Consider the following 16,794-nt stretch of genomic DNA (forward strand, 5'->3'; position numbering starts at 1 on the left):
CCTGCATATTTTTCCTAGGATGCTGTACTTGGTGCTGATAAGAGACCAGCGGAATGCTGAAGAAGCTCATGTTTAGATTTATTACTATGGTAGCCAAGAAAGACAGAAGTTTTCCAACATTCCATTGTGAGAGGGGCGTGTTTGAGGAGGGGTGGATACAGCAGGTGACTAGAACTGACCAAGGGAAGTATTCCATCCCATAATTGTCATACCCCCTACATAAGAGGGTGATCACGAGGGTCACTCTCTCTTCGACCATGGCCGGCATCAGGAGAGGACCCTGCCTGTCTGCCTGTGACCTACAGGCCTCAGGCCCTGCATCCCTGCAACCAGGTTCCGGTTTGCTGTGCAGTCCCACCCATGACTTCCAGGGGCCTGAGCTGCACCTGCTGGAGCCGCCAGCTCTGCACACCCAGCTCTGCTGCTGGAGTGACGCCAACTCCACATTGAGCACTTGAGAGTGGTTTTGTATATTTTGTATATATATTCTCTATTAGTAGCATTAGTAAAATCCTTTAAAACTCTCCAACTTGAAGTCTCTTTTCCTTTATTCTTATCTTTCCAATCATCTTTCCCATCTAAAGGAAAGGGGTGGCGGGAAGTGAGGGGATAACAGGGAATGTCTGCCATGGTTTATTGCCACCTTGCCTTAAACCTTGACAAGCTGGGATTGCAAGTTTCTGTCTGTAAAACCAAGATATACAAGATTTCTGTTCACTTTCATTATAGTGCCTGGGTTTGAAGTTAGGGCTATCCCCAGCTGGCAGAGTTGTGTAGAAATTTGTGGCATTGGGTGATAAGAATAGCTACAATCAAAATCTGTAGCTTACAAATAGATAACTTTTTTTAATAGGGATGGTGTACTGTTCTTAGCTTAAAGATTTCTGCCACTGAAATTTTTTTGAAAAGGCATTATTTTGAGAAAGGAAGAACTGTTATTCATGTATGCACTTGAGAAATGTCAAATCTCTCTGTGTAAAGAAAGAAATTGAATGCATTTCTGTGAGTTGTGCTTCAGGAGTTTGGTGTTTAAATGCTTTCCTCTGCAAATGAAAGCAATATGCAGTCTAATGGAAACCCAGATGAAATAACTGTTCAGACCAAGTAACTTCAGATGAAGATAACAAGGGGAGAGGATTCTGATGGTTGTGAGGAGGAACAAAGTAACAGAAAGAGAGAACAGGGGTAGTTCTTCTGGCTGAAGAACTGAATGAGGTTGGATATAAAGAAATCTGTATTCACTGTGCCATGGAAAATGCAGTGTTCAGAGGGAGGTGGAGGGAAGAGGACAACATTCAGAAAGAAATGAAATGTTAAGAGCATCCAGAGGAAATGTGAAAACTCAAATTCAACCTACAGTACCTTCTGTATATGAAATCTAAGTCTTCTGTTTAGCGCATGCCCATTTCTTATGCTTATCCACAAACTTCAGTTTTGTTTTGCCAAGTCTGTTATGGAGTGCTTACTCTGCTAGTAATTAGGAACAAATAGATGTATGTAATTAATTAACAAGGAACAGTGATTTTAAATTATATTAAACTGTAAAATATGATGGCTTTTTGACAGGCGTGCTAGTCATACACTGGAATCTGTATTTTAGCAGCATACCATTAAGATTCTTTTAATGAAAGATGAATCTTCAAATGCTTATTCACTGGAATAGAAGAGTTGGCTTTTAACACCGTGGTCTTCAAGGCTTTGCTGCACAAAAAAGTGGTCCCTTAATAGTCTGCCCTCCTTCCCCTGTCCCCCTTCCCACACGTTGCCTGCTTTCTTGTGCTTACAAAAGTGTTTTTGCAGCTGTGCAGAGAATCAGATTGGGGAGCTGATGCAGGTTAAAGCAAATACATTGTTGTCTGGTTAGTTTTAATCTAGATCTGATCCAACTGACTACATAACTGCATTAATGTTTTGCCAACAGAGGGCTAAGGTGAAACAGTGTGGAAGTGGGAATCAGTGGCTGGAGACAGGAGTGGGCAAGGCTGAGATTCTTTTCATGGGAAAACTGGTTAGGTTTGAACTTGGCTTTAAGTGAATACATGTCGTTCAGTTCTTAGCTGTGATTGCAGGTGGTTTTGCAGTGGCCATCAGGTGATTTGAGATGTTCCAGCTTTTTCACTTTTCTCTTAGCTGGCTGCTGCTTTGTTGTAGAGCTTCATTGTACAGTGTCAGGCAGTTTAAGTGGTCTTTTTCTAGAAATTTAAAGTTGCCTGAATGTAGCTACGGATAAAAAATCCCACCATCACTTTTGGGATTCACTTAGCAATTAGCTTCTGAAGGAGGAGAGCGGAAATTGTAACATCTTGAATCTCTGCAACTAGTTTGATAATGATCATGAAATTTAGACTATGAGGGGGTAGTTCTGGTGTGGGGATTGAACCTCATGCAAAGAGGTAGCTCTGGTAGCTCAAAAAAAACCCCACCAAAACAAAACATTTTTCAGCCCAAATCATCTGCCTCTACATTGTGAATTCCTGTGTGTGTGTGTCTGTGCACATGTATTTGAAGCCTGGGCCTGACTGAATTTATACAATTATCAGGAGAATTCAGGGCAGTTCACAAAAGCTTTGTTAAAAGCTACCCCTAAGGAAGTACTGATTTAGCCTCAAATTGATGAGCTTGGGCTGGGACAGTGTATCAATTACCCTTGTTTTATTTGAGTTCCTACAAATGGTATGAATAAAACTCTTGTGGCATTTTAATAATGTGCTGGAACTAGCTTGGACTGTGTGAAACTTTGTGTGTCAATGATGAAAGAATCTGCTCAAGAAAAAAACAACTCTACTTGCTAAATGTTTTGCTCTTGACTTTTAAAAGCAAACTCTTGGTGGTATTCTGATATTTTCCACTTGTGTCACTTAATATTTTTGAGATTAAAATACACATTTTTATAGATACAAAAAATATATGTGTATATATATATATACTACTTTTCCCACGTGAACTGAAAGAGGCCATCTTACTTTAATCTGAAAAGATGAACTGTAAGTTTGTTGAACAAGTGTAGTTAGCTATATTCTACATCCCTTAAAGTGTCTGGACCTCATGAATTTGGTGAAGTCTTCTACTGTAAATGAAAAAGACTTTGCTGAGATCAGATGTGTACTGCAGATTCCTTTGTACCCATACCTGCTTCTCTCATGTTTCTTTTTGGAGATCCTTTTGATGGAAGAACCTACCATTTTACACTGTTAATGAGGCAAAAAGCCTATTATTTCACATCTATTAAGTTTAAATTAGCCTGAATTATTAGGGGAGAAAACACAGGAATACCAGTTTTCAAATTGTCGGAGCAACTTAGAAAAAATTTGTGTCATCAAAGAGAGTTTATCACTCAAGTAGGATACAAAGGTCTGTACAGTCATCAGTTCATGGGCAAAATCTAATTCATGAAATGAGACTATTTGTAAAAAAATTTGTTGTATACTCATTAAAAAATGTCAACTTTTACTGCTAAACTTTTACTTACATCTACATGCACGTGCATGCATGCTCAGCCCTTTTTTCTCAAAGTATTGTATTTTAAAAGTATATTATTACGTTTCTGTGTAATAGCATAGATGTTACATTTTTCTGTTGTAACAGCATACCTAATACATGTTGTTTTTTTAAATTGGAGATCCTTTCTTAAATTAAGGCAATAAAGGATCTCTATATTGAGTCGCATGCATTTCAGAAAAGCACGTTAGCCAGATGACCTGTTGAAACAAGCATGGTCAGCTGGTAGGCACAGGCCAAGCCTGGCCCAAGGACAGTTTTGCTTCCTAGCATGACAAGAGTAGATTTCTCCTTGTGGGTTGTGCTGACAGACAGGGCAGTGATCCACAATTTGGGCAGAGAAAGCTAAATCTGCTGACTACTACATTCTCCCTTTGGACCCATCAGCCGCCCTGTTCCTCTGTTCTCTTGTGTGTTGGCTAAATGCTGCTGTGCTCAGGGTCTTGTAGCTGGAAACAGGCACAGGGTCACCACTGTAGGGATTCGGGCTCTGACAGAAGAGCGAGGTGTTGCTGGGCTGAACACACGCTCAAGAACCAAAAGGGCGGGTTTTGGCTGCGAGAGAAGATGGGCAGCTGCCTTTTTTTAGCATACTACTGTTCATCATTCATAACTTTGAGTTTACTGCTATGCTGGGATGGAAACATAACATTTGTTCAGCTTTGACTTCATCAATGCTATGGCTTGTCATCATAGACCAGATGGAAGGAGAGTAACAGTGATGCCCTCCAGCTGCTCCTCTGCTTTTCTCCCTGAGTCTTGATTACTGCTGTGACCTGTGTGTTTCATGACTACTTCGCACAGATGTTGTAGTCAAGGTATTGACCAAGTTCTGTAAATAATCTGGTGTTACAGAAGAGGGATGAGAAATATTGCTGGGAAAAAAAAAAAACATCAGTTTCATTTAACTTGGGTATATGTGAGCTGGAAAACGGCAGCTCTGAAAGGGGGGGCAAATAAATGAACTGTATACTTAGATAATGCATTTGTCATGTACTGTCTCACAGAAATCTATTTGGTCTGCAGGTGGGTATCTTAAACAGAGGTTTGACATCTAATTTCAATTAAACAAGTGCTTGTAATCAAGTGTTTGATATTTGATAATATTCTGTTTCATGAATTGCTTTGATCCATGCATACTGAGTTGGTATTGACTATTAGGCATACCTTATGAAAACTCAAAATTGCCCTAATGTTAAAGAATTTTGAAATTTGGATTTGTGGTTTTTAACTTGTATTAAATAAACTTGTATGAAGTCTTAGCATCTCAAATACTTTTTTTTTTTTTTCTATAGCTGACCTGTGATGTTGTTAACATCTGCCTCCTCTTAATCCATTTCTGTCCTTGCCTGCAGGTTAAGGTATTGCACAATCAGCTTGTTCTGTTCCACAATGCCATTGCGGCATACTTTGCCGGGAATCAAAAGCAGCTTGAACAGACACTTAAACAGTTCCACATCAAATTGAAAACTCCTGGAGCAGATGCCCCATCCTGGCTTGAAGAACAGTAATCAGATGAGAGAAGAGGACCCAATGTTAACATAAAATCGTTAAATCTTATAATAATTAAGGGTTGGGGTTGAAGGACTGTTGTAGTGATTCTTGCACAGACAGCTTTAATTTTTTCCCCTTTTATAATACTGTAAAACTGAATTTGGTGGGAAAGTGGGTGACTTTAAGGTAACCAAACATAATTTCTGTCATTTCAAATACAGAGCACTCCTTTTGTATGTGAAGGTTGGTGGTTATTTCTGTAATGGGGAAGGGGAGGGAGGGAAGGGAAAGAAAACTATTATAGATTTGCACTGACAAATTATATTTGTGATTTCTGGTCATTTTGGTGGCTAGTCAAAATATTTCCAAATGGAGGTTTACATCATTTGTAGCGACATCTGATATTTTATAGATGAATATAGAAAATGTCTTTAGTAATTTTCGTATGACTTTTAAAAAGGAGAGAGTTAAAAGAATATTTTGCAGATTAATAATATAAGGCCTATATGCAATATCTGCATATAAGGCAACAGTAGCAGATGGCTCATTGACTAGTGGAATTGCAGCAAATGTCTTTTTAAAAGATGTACCTTTCCATCATAGGTTCAAAAAAGAAAACACTAAAGCAAGAATCACTGTCAGTCTGAGGCTTCTAAGCACACATTTTTGCTTTGCACCAAGTGGTTTGCTGATTGAGGCCAACCATGCAGTGTACTAATTTCATTTAAAATTTTACTTTCTCTATGAAACAAATACCGTACTAGCCTTAAATCACAGGTATGTGCCTTTTTATAAGATAGTATTTTCCAACAGTGTACATAATCCAAGAACCCTTTGCGTAATGGTTTGTCAGTTCCCCCCAAGGGGAAGGAGACTATGTAAAAATACTGTTTCATTGTACACTTAGAGCAAGTTAAAGCTTTTAGTTAACCTTCATGGACAGACATGATTTTGACAGAGGCCAGAATGGTTTTTCTGTTAAATTGGAAAGCAAACTTCAGTAATGGGAGTAACATGGAGGATACTTTTTTAATTTCTCCATCAATCGTTCAGTCCTTCTGTGTAAAATGGTGTCAATTTTATCATAGACATTTAAAATTCAATATATTGGAGTCTTCATTTGCACATGTTACGCTGCTTTGTGTTCTGTTAAGTAAAATGAAATACTTCAGATATGTTACTTAAAACGGTGTGGATTGTATGATTTATGTACTGTATGTTCAAATGCCTTTCAGCTGACATTCTTAAAGTTTCAGTGCTTAACACAACTGTAATGTAACTGTAAATCAAACTTTTTAATCATTCCTCATTACATTCTTGGGCTGACAGAGCCTTCTTTATGTTTTTGTTCTGTCAGAATCTCTTGTAATAGTTCATATACATTCCCCAGAATGTATATCCTATGTGAATTTTGTATTCATATTAAAGGTGTTTGCAGTCAAACTTCTTGACTTGTGATGGTTAAGAGTAGAATGGAGCTTCTGCAGTGAAAGCATAGTCCTGTTATTCTTAGTTGATACCCCTGGCCAAGAATTTCTGGTAAAGCATTACTAGGTGGTAACGCTTATTTCAGGATGATTTAACAGGGTGCAAGTTCAACTTGAATGTGAAGTCATAGTGAAACAAATCTGTCAGTATATTGTAATTCTTGACTTGAACTTTTAAAGGACGTTTTATTAAGTTTACAACTCTTAGGAAGCTGTTGGCTTCCACTTGGCATGCATATGGTGTGATGGTGCAAGAAAGCAGTTAACTGTATGACTCTACATTTGACTAGGAAATGCAAATAGCAGCATTATAGCAGGGATGAAGAATGCAAACCTACTGACTGCAACTGGAATATCAGCTTTCAGAACACTATAGGAAAAGGGTACATACGGAACACTCTCTATTGGTTTCTAGCTCAGATTCACGCTTCTCTTGCTGAGGATGGTCCCCGTGCAGAAGGAACCTGATCTGTCAGAAATGGTAAGAGTAAATTTGAATCTAAAACTGCCTTATGCTGGAACGAGCCCTGTGGCATTGTGTAACCCTCAAACTTCTGCAATGGCTTAGAACTGCTAGAGTCTCTTCACCTGGAAGGAAAGGTTGGACAAGAGATTACTCACTAAAATCTGTCTGTATTGTTTAATAGCAGGGGGAGGAATAATGATTTCCGTTTTGCTCACTGAAGCGATTGTTCTAATTGATAGCTTCAGTGAAGAGGGTTATGTGTTCAGCTGATTGATACGATAGTAAACTGATTACCTTCTGTAGTACTTTAACTTTCTTTGCCCCCATTCAAATACACATGCTTATGAAATAATTCAAGCTAATGTTTTATATTTGAAGTTAGCTCTTTAGACCTAATGAAATTTAGAATCTTTTGCTTATGGAGATCATACAAAGAAGATACTGCTGAATTTTCTAATGGAAAGTAATTATGGTTGTCAGGTTTTCTGATGGTAACAAAAAAGCTGTGTAAATATCTTAAGGTGGTAATGCTGGCGTTTATCTGGATAGGCAGTTGGCAGGGTGGAATTTTTTTTTTGTTTGTTTGGCAAGGGGGCTGTACCCACCTAGTGGAGTCTTGTCTGTGAAGCATTTCATCTCTGTCACATTAGTGCTTCTAGTGTTGTGTGAGGTTTCTCAGGAAGAATTTAAAGCCATTAATAGTTTCAAATGTGCTCTTTTACCTGCTCTGCCAAACAGGGACTCAGGGAGCTGTTTCCTTTCTCAATGACCATACTGTAAGTTACCTGCACTCCTGGCTTGTTTGAAACTTGTAGCTCCTGTTATTTTGTTTGTATGAATTCTACAAACAGTTCTTCTGCCGTAAAAATGCTCTTTGGCATACTTCATGCTTTGTCAAGTCCATACAAAGAACCTTTCTGGTTATAAAATTTACCTATACTTATATTTGAAGAGAAATAAGTATATAAGTATAGTAACACAGCAGTATCATTAAAGTAACAGCTTGATTTCAATCTTCTGTCAACTGGTTTTCCCAGCAACCTTATCTCTGTTCTGTCTCTGCTTCAAAAAATGATCGAAGTAATATAAAAGGAAAGCTAAACATTCACCTCAACTCTGTTTTGAACTGAAGCGGTGGGGGGGCATGTTCAGTTTGTATTTAATGCTTATCTACTCTTCTTCCTTATTGTGGTGTTACAAGAATCATAAAGTATTATAATTATTTAGCATTCCTCACCTGCAATTATCTTTAGGGCTTTCTTTTAAAGTCTGATTATCTTTTCTATGTTGCATGCTTGATGTGGAGGTTGTACTAGTCACAGAATTTTTAAATTAGTAATTAATCTTTTCATATTTTGTGATTGCCCCCACCCCAAAATTATCCAACAACTGGCAGCTAAGTTGTATCAAACTGAAAGTTTCTTTTTTTGATGAGAAGATCTGCAGAGGAGCTGACTGTTGCTTAGTTTATATTTCATTGTTCTCTTTCTTACTTCTTGTTGTTAGTAGCTCTTGACATATGTGTTCTTTGCATGTTATGGTGTCAAAGCACGTGTCTGTGATGGCAGATTCGCCTCACTGCACCTATTTTCACCAAGGTCTTTTAATTTCTGTTAGTCCTTATATGGGAACCAGGTGGCCAGGTAGATGGGGTGTGTCACCATAGCAATAGTTTGAAATTAATGAAAGAAGTACCTTACCCTGTAGCATAAGAGTAGCAAGCAGCCTTGGAGAAGGATGGTGTGAATTGGTAGAGCTGCAGTGGAAAGGAAAAATGATGTGTTGCTGTTTAATCAGAGTCCCTATACTCAAATGCAGAGAAGCAGCGTATGAACCTTGCAGAGTAACAGCTTTGGGCATAAAAGCACAATCTATGGTTTGCAAATCTCTTGTTTCCTACAGCTGAGCGTGCTGGTACAAAAGCATTACTTTTTACATTTCAGCTGACTTTCTAAAAAAAAAAAAAAAATTAAGGAGGCAGGAGCAGAAACAATTCTGTGCTGTTCTGCTGTTGACAGTGTATTTCTGTTAAATACTTATGCTCAGCAAAATATATGTTCAACTTTTTATAATCACTGTAGAGAAAAAAACTGTTTTCTGAGCAAAAATAATCTGGCTCATCTCTTTATGAGAACCAATTTTAAAGATAACAGCTATTGGAAAAATGGAATATTTGATATTCCAGGAGAAGCAGAAAAAGAGATCAGGAGTATCTTTCCAGGGTTTCCTTGCATCATTGGTTGGTAGAACTTAGGTACCATTGTGGCTGTATGATAATATTTCTTAATTAAGTGCAGAGATCAGATATAGAACAGAGTAAACCTGAAACAAATTTTAGTTGGGGTTTGCCCTGTTATTACTGTTTGTGCCAGCATAAATCCATTGGTTCAGTCAGGAACAGTTCAGCTATCAACAATGTTTTCCTAGTAAATGGTACTTAACAAATGTTATGTCCTACTGTGCTAATTAAAAAAAAAAATTATACACCTTGCTGCCTTTTAAAGAATACGCAAGGCTGTAAATTCAAACGAGTTAAATAATGCTAAAAACTAGTGTTGCCTGTTCAGTCTTGATTTGCTTTTCTTGCATATGTGTATGCATCATGCTAGTTTTATGTGATAGTGGTAATTGATTGCAGGGTTTTGTTTCAAGAGGTTAACTACCACAGTGCCTCATTTTGAAACCAAATAGAACTTGGTTTTAAGGTGATGAGAGTGTCACAATTAACTTCCTCTCCTGCCTTTGTCCGAACACTGTAGAAATGAGGGCTTATAATGAAGATGATGACGGCTTTTGTTCAGGTGGTATAAATTACTTTGTTCCCATTAGATCTGTTTGATCACTAAATTCGTGTTCAGCCTAAAGCATTAGAAGTTCTTTGTGCTCTAAAGAAAAGCAGAATTTACAAAACACTTTTTTTCTGTCATAAGAAAAAAATGCCTTAAGAGAAGCAGTAATCTTGAAAACTGTCTTGAGCATTTTGTTAACTAGAAATCTTAAAATATTAACAATAGGATTTGTTTTCGTAGTACACCAACCCACCTAAGTGCTATCTGTTCTAGGGAGGTGCATTTGTTGCTTATTATAGGTGGGGCTGCTCAATCTACCTATTATTAATGTTGCTTAATAGTTCTACTGTAAAGACCTGTTTTCAGTTGTTTGTATCTTGGATGAATTTTAGCCATGTGGGCAAAATCTTTGCCTGCTGGGGGTGGGGAGAGATGGGGGGAGGTGGGAGGTGGGCAGGGAGCTAAAAATTTAAAATTAATTTGCTAACATTGTGTTTGGAAAAGTTCTGGGGAAAAAACCCACAGGGTGAGGAAAAGTTAAGTGTTTAACTTTACATCCGGACTGGCTCCCAGGTCCTCTGCACTGTTTGGGTTTTGGTGTTGGTTGTTTTTGGTTTTTTTTAATACAAAACTATTATGCAAGTCTCTTATTTGGCTTGGTCTTTCCGTCTGTTCGAGTGAACATTTGTGCTTGTGACAGGCAGCAATGAAAACAAACCTCTTTGGTTCCAACACAAGCAGCTAAAGTCCGAGCGGCAATGCGCTTCCTCGCTGATGACCTCGGGGGTGACCCAACACTCTCGAGGAACGTCTGTGCTGGCCCAAGGCCGAGCGTGTCCCCCCCAGCTGCCGCTAGCCCTGCCAAGCGCAGATGTGTGACATGATGTGAATTGCCATTTACTGCAGCTGAACTGCTTCCACTCACTGAATTTTGAGCTTTAAATGAGCAGGTTCTGACATTGCATTCCTTAAATTTTCCTTTTTTTTTTTTTTTTTTTTTTTAAATGAAACAAGCTGTCTTGCCAAACCAGTAGGTGAGATCTCTGGCTGCAAAAGCGAGGATGGTGTAACCTCAGCAACCACAGGCCTAGGCTCTAAGGCTGGGGCTGGGGGATGCTGCCTGGCCTCCTGCTCTGCCTCCGGTTCCTGCCTCCTGACCCCCAGGCAGAGGCAGCAGGGTGCAGGTTCAGCACCCCACGCTGAGGTGAGGCACGCTTCTGTCCTCCTGCCTTCCCACCCCTGGCCTTGCCAACGTGTTGTTTTCTCTCTCATGTGCTCAGCTCAGAAGCTGATTGTGCAAGGCTGGAGGTGAGGTTTTTTCCTCCCTCTGTTCTCAGGCAAGGAAATATTTCTGATTCTGCCTCAGAACTGACCTCCTGTAAAAAGTAGTGTTGGGGGGTATGGGCCGTGCTTGTTCCTTGCAGCTGTGACTGTTTACTTGAGTGAAGTTCTTCACCTTCACTCTTTTTGGTTTTGTTTTTGAAATGTGATTGAATCTCTCAGCAAAATACAACAAACAAATACATTGTTCTAAAATATAACCTGTGGATGGTGCTTCGGCTTTCAGGTGTCCACAAGCCACGTGAGCTGTGTAGTGTGACGTAACCCAGGGCTGCGATCACATTTTAGCTTTATCTGAAGTTCTCTCACACTGTTCACTTTGGAGGCTGGAGACATGTTGGCATGCCTGTCCTGCCTACCTGCTCCCAGCGGGCTTGCTCAGCTGAGTTGGCGGGCAGGGCTTGGGGATGGAAAAGGGGATGCTTGCCTGGCTTCAGTCGGGAAGGGAGCCCATTCCTTCTAACTGGGAGTGTGACTGATGGATGGTACTGCTGTCCTGTTTCTATAGAAATAGTTGCTGCAATTTCAGTGGTAGTTTGTGGTAAATGAGTGAAATGAGATGAAATACAGATATGAGATAAGGGGTCCAGAGGAGGGCCACCACGATGATCAGGGGGCTGAAACACTTCTCCGATGAGAACAGGCTCAGACAGTTGGGGTTGTTCAGCCTGGAGAAGAAAAGGCCCTGGGGAAGACTGTATTGTGGCCTTTCAGTACTTAAACGGGGCCTATGGGGACAGACTTTTTAGCAGGGCCTGTTATGACAGGACAAGGGGTAATGGTTTTAAACTAAAAGGGAGGAGATTCAGGTCACACATGACGAAGAAATGATTTACAATTAGTGTAGTGAAGCACTGGCCCAGGTTGCCCAGAGAGGTGGTGGATGCCCCATCCCTGGAGACATTTGAGGCCAGGCTGGACGGGGCTCTGAGCAACCTGATCTAGTTAAAGATGCCCCTGCTCATTGCAGAGGGGGTGAACTAAATAGCCTTCAAAGGTTCCTTCCAACCCAAACTAGTCCATGACATATGTGTATTCATACACCACTAATTTTATCAGGAGCTTGCCAATACCCATCTCCGCACACCGCGGTGGGCCGCCCCGCTCCCGCGCAAGCGTTCCATACCGCGGCCGTGCCGGGCAGGAGCCGGGGCGCTGTCCCCGCGGTCCGGCTGAGGGCGGGCGGATCCCGGGGCACTCCCGCCGCTGTCACCTGCCGCGGCCCCGCCCGCGCCTGCGCGCTGTCCCGCCCTCCCCGCTCCGGCGGCGCGATGGGAGGAGGTGGCGGCGACGCCGGGCTCAGCTGCGCGCGGAGGTGAGCGGCGGCGGCGGGAGGGGCGCGGAGCGGAGCGGGGGCTACGCCAGGGCCTCCCGCTGGCTGCGCGGGGGCTCCGCGCTGCCGAGGGGCGCAGCCGAAGGGGTCGCGGCCGCCTGTGTGGGTCCTTGTCCGCCTCCCCGAGACAGCGAAGGGGAGAGCGGGCCGGGGAAGCGGGCGCCGCGCCCCGCCCCGCGGGACCCCGGGGTCCGGCGTCCCCCGCTGCTTCTTTTAGATCTCCGGCCGCCCCCTGTCTATGTGGCGGGCGTGTGCGGCGGAGCGGGGGCTGCCGCGGGCACCTCCGGTTCTCGCCGTTGGGGTGGGCGTCGCTCCCCGCCCGGCCCCTGCAAAGGCGAGGGGGCCGGGCGGCTCCTGCGGGCGGGACGGGGCGCCTTAGGGTGCCCGGGGTCCGGCGGGAGCCTGAGGTGAGTGGGTCGCGGCTGTTCCCTGCGTCCAGCCGCATCAATCACTCCCGAAAAGCCCTCAGCGATCCTGGCCCGCGGCGTCGCTTGAGGGGAGTTACGAATTGAGGGTCTCTCTGGGCCGCTCGGGCGGTCCCGGCGGCTGGGCGGGCGTTTAGGCGCCGGCCCGGCCTTTGTGTGCGCCCCGGACGGACAGCCGCTCCGGACGGACAGTCGGACGGTAAGACTGAGTGAGGGCTGCTCCCCTGCTGTTCCCATCCCTGCGGCGGGGTGAGCGCAGCGGCTGGGGAGCCCGAACAAAAAATAGGTAGAATCAAGCGCCCCGACAGAAGCCGTAAAGTCCCTGCCTGGCTCGCTCGTGTCCTGAACCTGCGTGGGGTTCCCGTCCCAGCCGGGCTGGCAGGGAGGCCGTGCCCCGCGAGGGACTCTGTTGGACGCGTGAAGTGGTGAAGCGCTACGTTGCTGCAATAGCACGAGCTGTGTCTTCTTTGTAGCCCACACGTTTTGGCAAGATCAGTGGCTGGTTGTGCGAGGCGGCGTTTGCAGTTTCTTTATCTACAGTTAGCGACTGGTTGCTCCGCTCACCTTTTTGTACAGCTGTTGTGGAGACCCAGACATACAAATGCTGTGGTCGGGCTTTGGTGTCAAAATCGGCGTTGTTCTCATGAGAATTTGGAGGACAGAACGTGGGCAGCAGAGAACATTAGGCGTGAGTTAAAGGGAGTAATATCTTGCAGTATGCATTATGAGGTGCCCTTCAGCACATTGTGCATTTCAGCTCTTAATTTGTGTATGCAAATATGTTGTATGTCCGTCTCAGTGGCAACTGCCTTTTTTGCAAGAAACAAATTACTTTAGAGCGTTTGTCCTCTTACCTGGGGAGAAAGTTGTCCCCACCCTCCAACTTTGAAATATATTTCCAAGTTAGATTAGGTTGGCTAAAACAATGAATGAGACAAAGAAATAAAGTATTTCTTTTATGCCAAATATGGATGCAATTAAAAAGTGCAGTAAAGATGTTACTTGAGAGTTCTTGTACTTCTTGGTCTGTTTTGGATAACAAACATGCAATAATTAAGCATAATTGAGACATATTAAACGTTTGTTCTTGGGTCCCTTTCTTTTTCTCCTCTTTAATCCTTTGAAAAGTGCGAAGAGGCTCCGTAGGAGTTAAAATTTTGCTTGGGTTTTATTATACATCCCAGTCCCGGCGTGTCTCGGTAACCTGTAGTTCCCCGTCAGAACGGCTGCGTTGTTCCCCACCTCCTCTGGCTGTGCTTCCTGCTCGGAGACACCTGCCGATACCAACAAGCAGTCCAGAGCCGGTCCCAGCTGCTGGCGTCTCTCCTCTCCCACCCACTGCAACGGCAGGGGAGCCGGGAACATCTCCCAGACGCAGCAGGAGAAGGGGATTTTGACCAGTCTTCTGGTATCTGGTAACTTGAGACCACCATCCTCTTACCAGCAGGTGCCCTCTTTCACCTGCATCGTGGTTGTCTGTCAGAAGACAAAGCTGAGTGCTAGCCATCATGCTCTGTCTTTCCTTTCATGCCTTCCTTCCAGATGCCGGTGGTTCCCCTTTCCTGGTTCTGGGTGACGGTTACTTCATCTAAAGCAGTACAGAGCTGGCTGGCTTGAAGACAGTTTTTCCTATCTATCTTTACATCTAGGTTGGGATGTTTTCTTCCTCTTGTGTTCTCCACTCCTTTCACTAGGAGTGTCTCTTGTCCAACTCAGAAGCGCTCAGGTTTGAGATCAGTCATTTTCCATTCTTGTGTGTTAGCACTGGGACTCTGATGATTCATCACCTACAACTTTATTTCACTAGGATTTGATCCCATTTTTCTTAAAGCATCTAGATTTTTTGGAAGTTCTTGTACAGTGCCCAGGGGCATGATCCGTTGGTCAGTCAGTCTGTCTGTCTCTCTTTTCTTTCTTTTTTAAATCTGTGTGAGCCCAAGTCTGAAAATAAGAACTGTTGAACACTGCTGTGTGACGGTGGAAGACTAGCTAATACATTTTTCATTTTTAAATAAGTGGTAGGGAGGAAAAGATTTTTTCCTGGTTGAGTGTTTCTTTAAATTAGTGCAACACTTAATTGCTTAAGTGCTTAATCTCTTTCCACCACCTTGCACCTGCCTTGTTATGCCTCTCTGCTTCTATGATCATGAAGTTGGGCGGAGAGGCATGAACATACAGAGCTCTGTAATAGCAACTGGGTATTAATGCTGATTTAAATTAGAAACCCTCTATCCTGGTCTACTTTCTTTGTAGCTCTTCCCCTTTTTACCTTGCCATTAAAATATTTTCCATCATTCCTATGACTTAAACCTCATACAGGTTTTTATGTGTGTTTTCTGTTTTTGTAAATACCTTGATAATGTAAGTTATAAGGTTAGAAATTCTGAAGCAGTAAAGAGGAGTTTGATGCTACCTGTGCAAGCAAGCGGTTGAGGAAAACAAGGTATAGTGGATCATTTTGTGTTGGTTTCTGTTGACTTCAGTGAAGCTGTGAGTGGCTGAGCCCTTGCAGACCAAGAGGGAATTTGCCCTAAGGCTTGTTTTGTGAGTTGCGTCTGTTCGTGTACACTCTAATGATGGAACTCTGGCAAAAATAGTGAAGGTTTTTCATCACTATTACACAACATCAAATTGATCTGGATTGCTCTTAGCTCTGTGTGAACCCTGCTGAAGAGGCATACGACTAAATCAGTGCCAAATTTCTGATTTGATATTGTTCATGTGCCAATGCATTACTTCAGCTTCTTCTGTTGAGCTTTCCTACAAATGATTTTTGCTCAGGGGCTGTCTTCTATCTAAATTTGTAATGTGTGTTATCTTTGATTTTTTTTTTGTAAATGCCACATTTTTTTTAGAGCTATCTAACAAATTTCCATAAAACCATAGGATTCTTCGTTAGTCTGTATTTGAAACACCTTAATTTGTTTTCTCTGAGACTTATGAAGTAAATCTGTTTTAATAGAATTGGCTTGTCAAAATTCTGCTTTTTTTGGAAGTCATACTCTTACTTGAAGGTTAACTGTGAATGACAACATACTCATTTAGTAGGTGAAAATATAAGAAAAATTTCTCAAAATTATTGTGATTCCTGTTAAGCTGCTTCCTGCGGTAATCTAGATGTAAAAGACTTCCTAAATATTTAAAGCTTTGCATATGTACAGAGCTTAGGATGTGTAGGTTACTGTTACTATCAGCTCCTCTATCCTTTCTCTCTGCTTATTGAACTGGCTCTGTTAACATAGATACTGAAGTAGATTATAAGAGGCAGCTTAACTGAACTGCGGTTTTTCTTCTCTTAGTGCATTTTGGGAGGCAGTGTAAGCAGACCAGTAATGGTGCAATGCAAATGCTCTAAGTTTATGCTCAGTGAACATAAAGAGTTTAGGGATTGTACACTATTTTTCTCTTATCGACAATTGTGTGGAAAAATACGAAGGCAAAAAAGCAGTTAATTAGGCTAGATTGTTAAGTCATTGACATATTGTTCGTTATTTTAATGCAGCTTGGATTTAAGCCATGAGTTAAAAGGATTCAAACAATCTGTTTGATCCAGTTAATCTAGTACCGTAGTTAGTACTTACATTTTCTAACTGTGTGTAATCATCTTCTACAAGAAAATCTAAAATTAAGAGTGAGATAATATTTGTTTGTTTTAACCATTTGAGATGTGTTCTTTTACAAATTTGCACTGAACTAATAGGGGCATTCAGTATCTACTGTGGGTGATTAAGAGGTATTCTTACTTTTATATACGTTCTTGATGTGTAGATGCCCAAAGTTATTTGAAATCTTGATGTGGATAATTTTTATACGATTGCCCTGGGAAAGACTTCTGATTCACTACAGCTCCTTTCTGCATTAAAAGCTTTGTAGCTGTTATACCTTAATTTTAGTGTCCTTTCAGTGTGAGGGGTGATCTCCGGTCTCTCTGATCTGAGTGTCCCTATTGTCCTTTGTTGCA

General features: G+C 42.1%; 1 protein-coding gene across 7 annotated transcripts in view; it reads left to right on the forward strand.

Moving 5' to 3' along the window:
- The window catches only part of ARFIP1 (ARF interacting protein 1), a 45,104-nt gene extending 38,980 nt beyond the window's left edge, over positions 1-6,124 (forward strand). For all 7 annotated transcript variants that reach the window (XM_082051870.1, XM_082051873.1, XM_082051869.1 and 4 more), the window contains one exon: positions 4,854-6,124. In XM_082051870.1, the coding sequence (XP_081907996.1) occupies positions 4,854-5,009 (156 nt within the window). In that variant the 3' untranslated portion in view covers positions 5,010-6,124. The remainder of the gene's footprint in view (positions 1-4,853) is intronic.
- Positions 6,125-16,794: the final 10,670 nt, after the last annotated feature.

This window comes from Streptopelia decaocto (genome assembly GCF_964273445.1).
Source record: "Streptopelia decaocto genome assembly, chromosome: 4".
Classification (NCBI taxonomy): Eukaryota; Metazoa; Chordata; class Aves; order Columbiformes; family Columbidae; genus Streptopelia; species Streptopelia decaocto.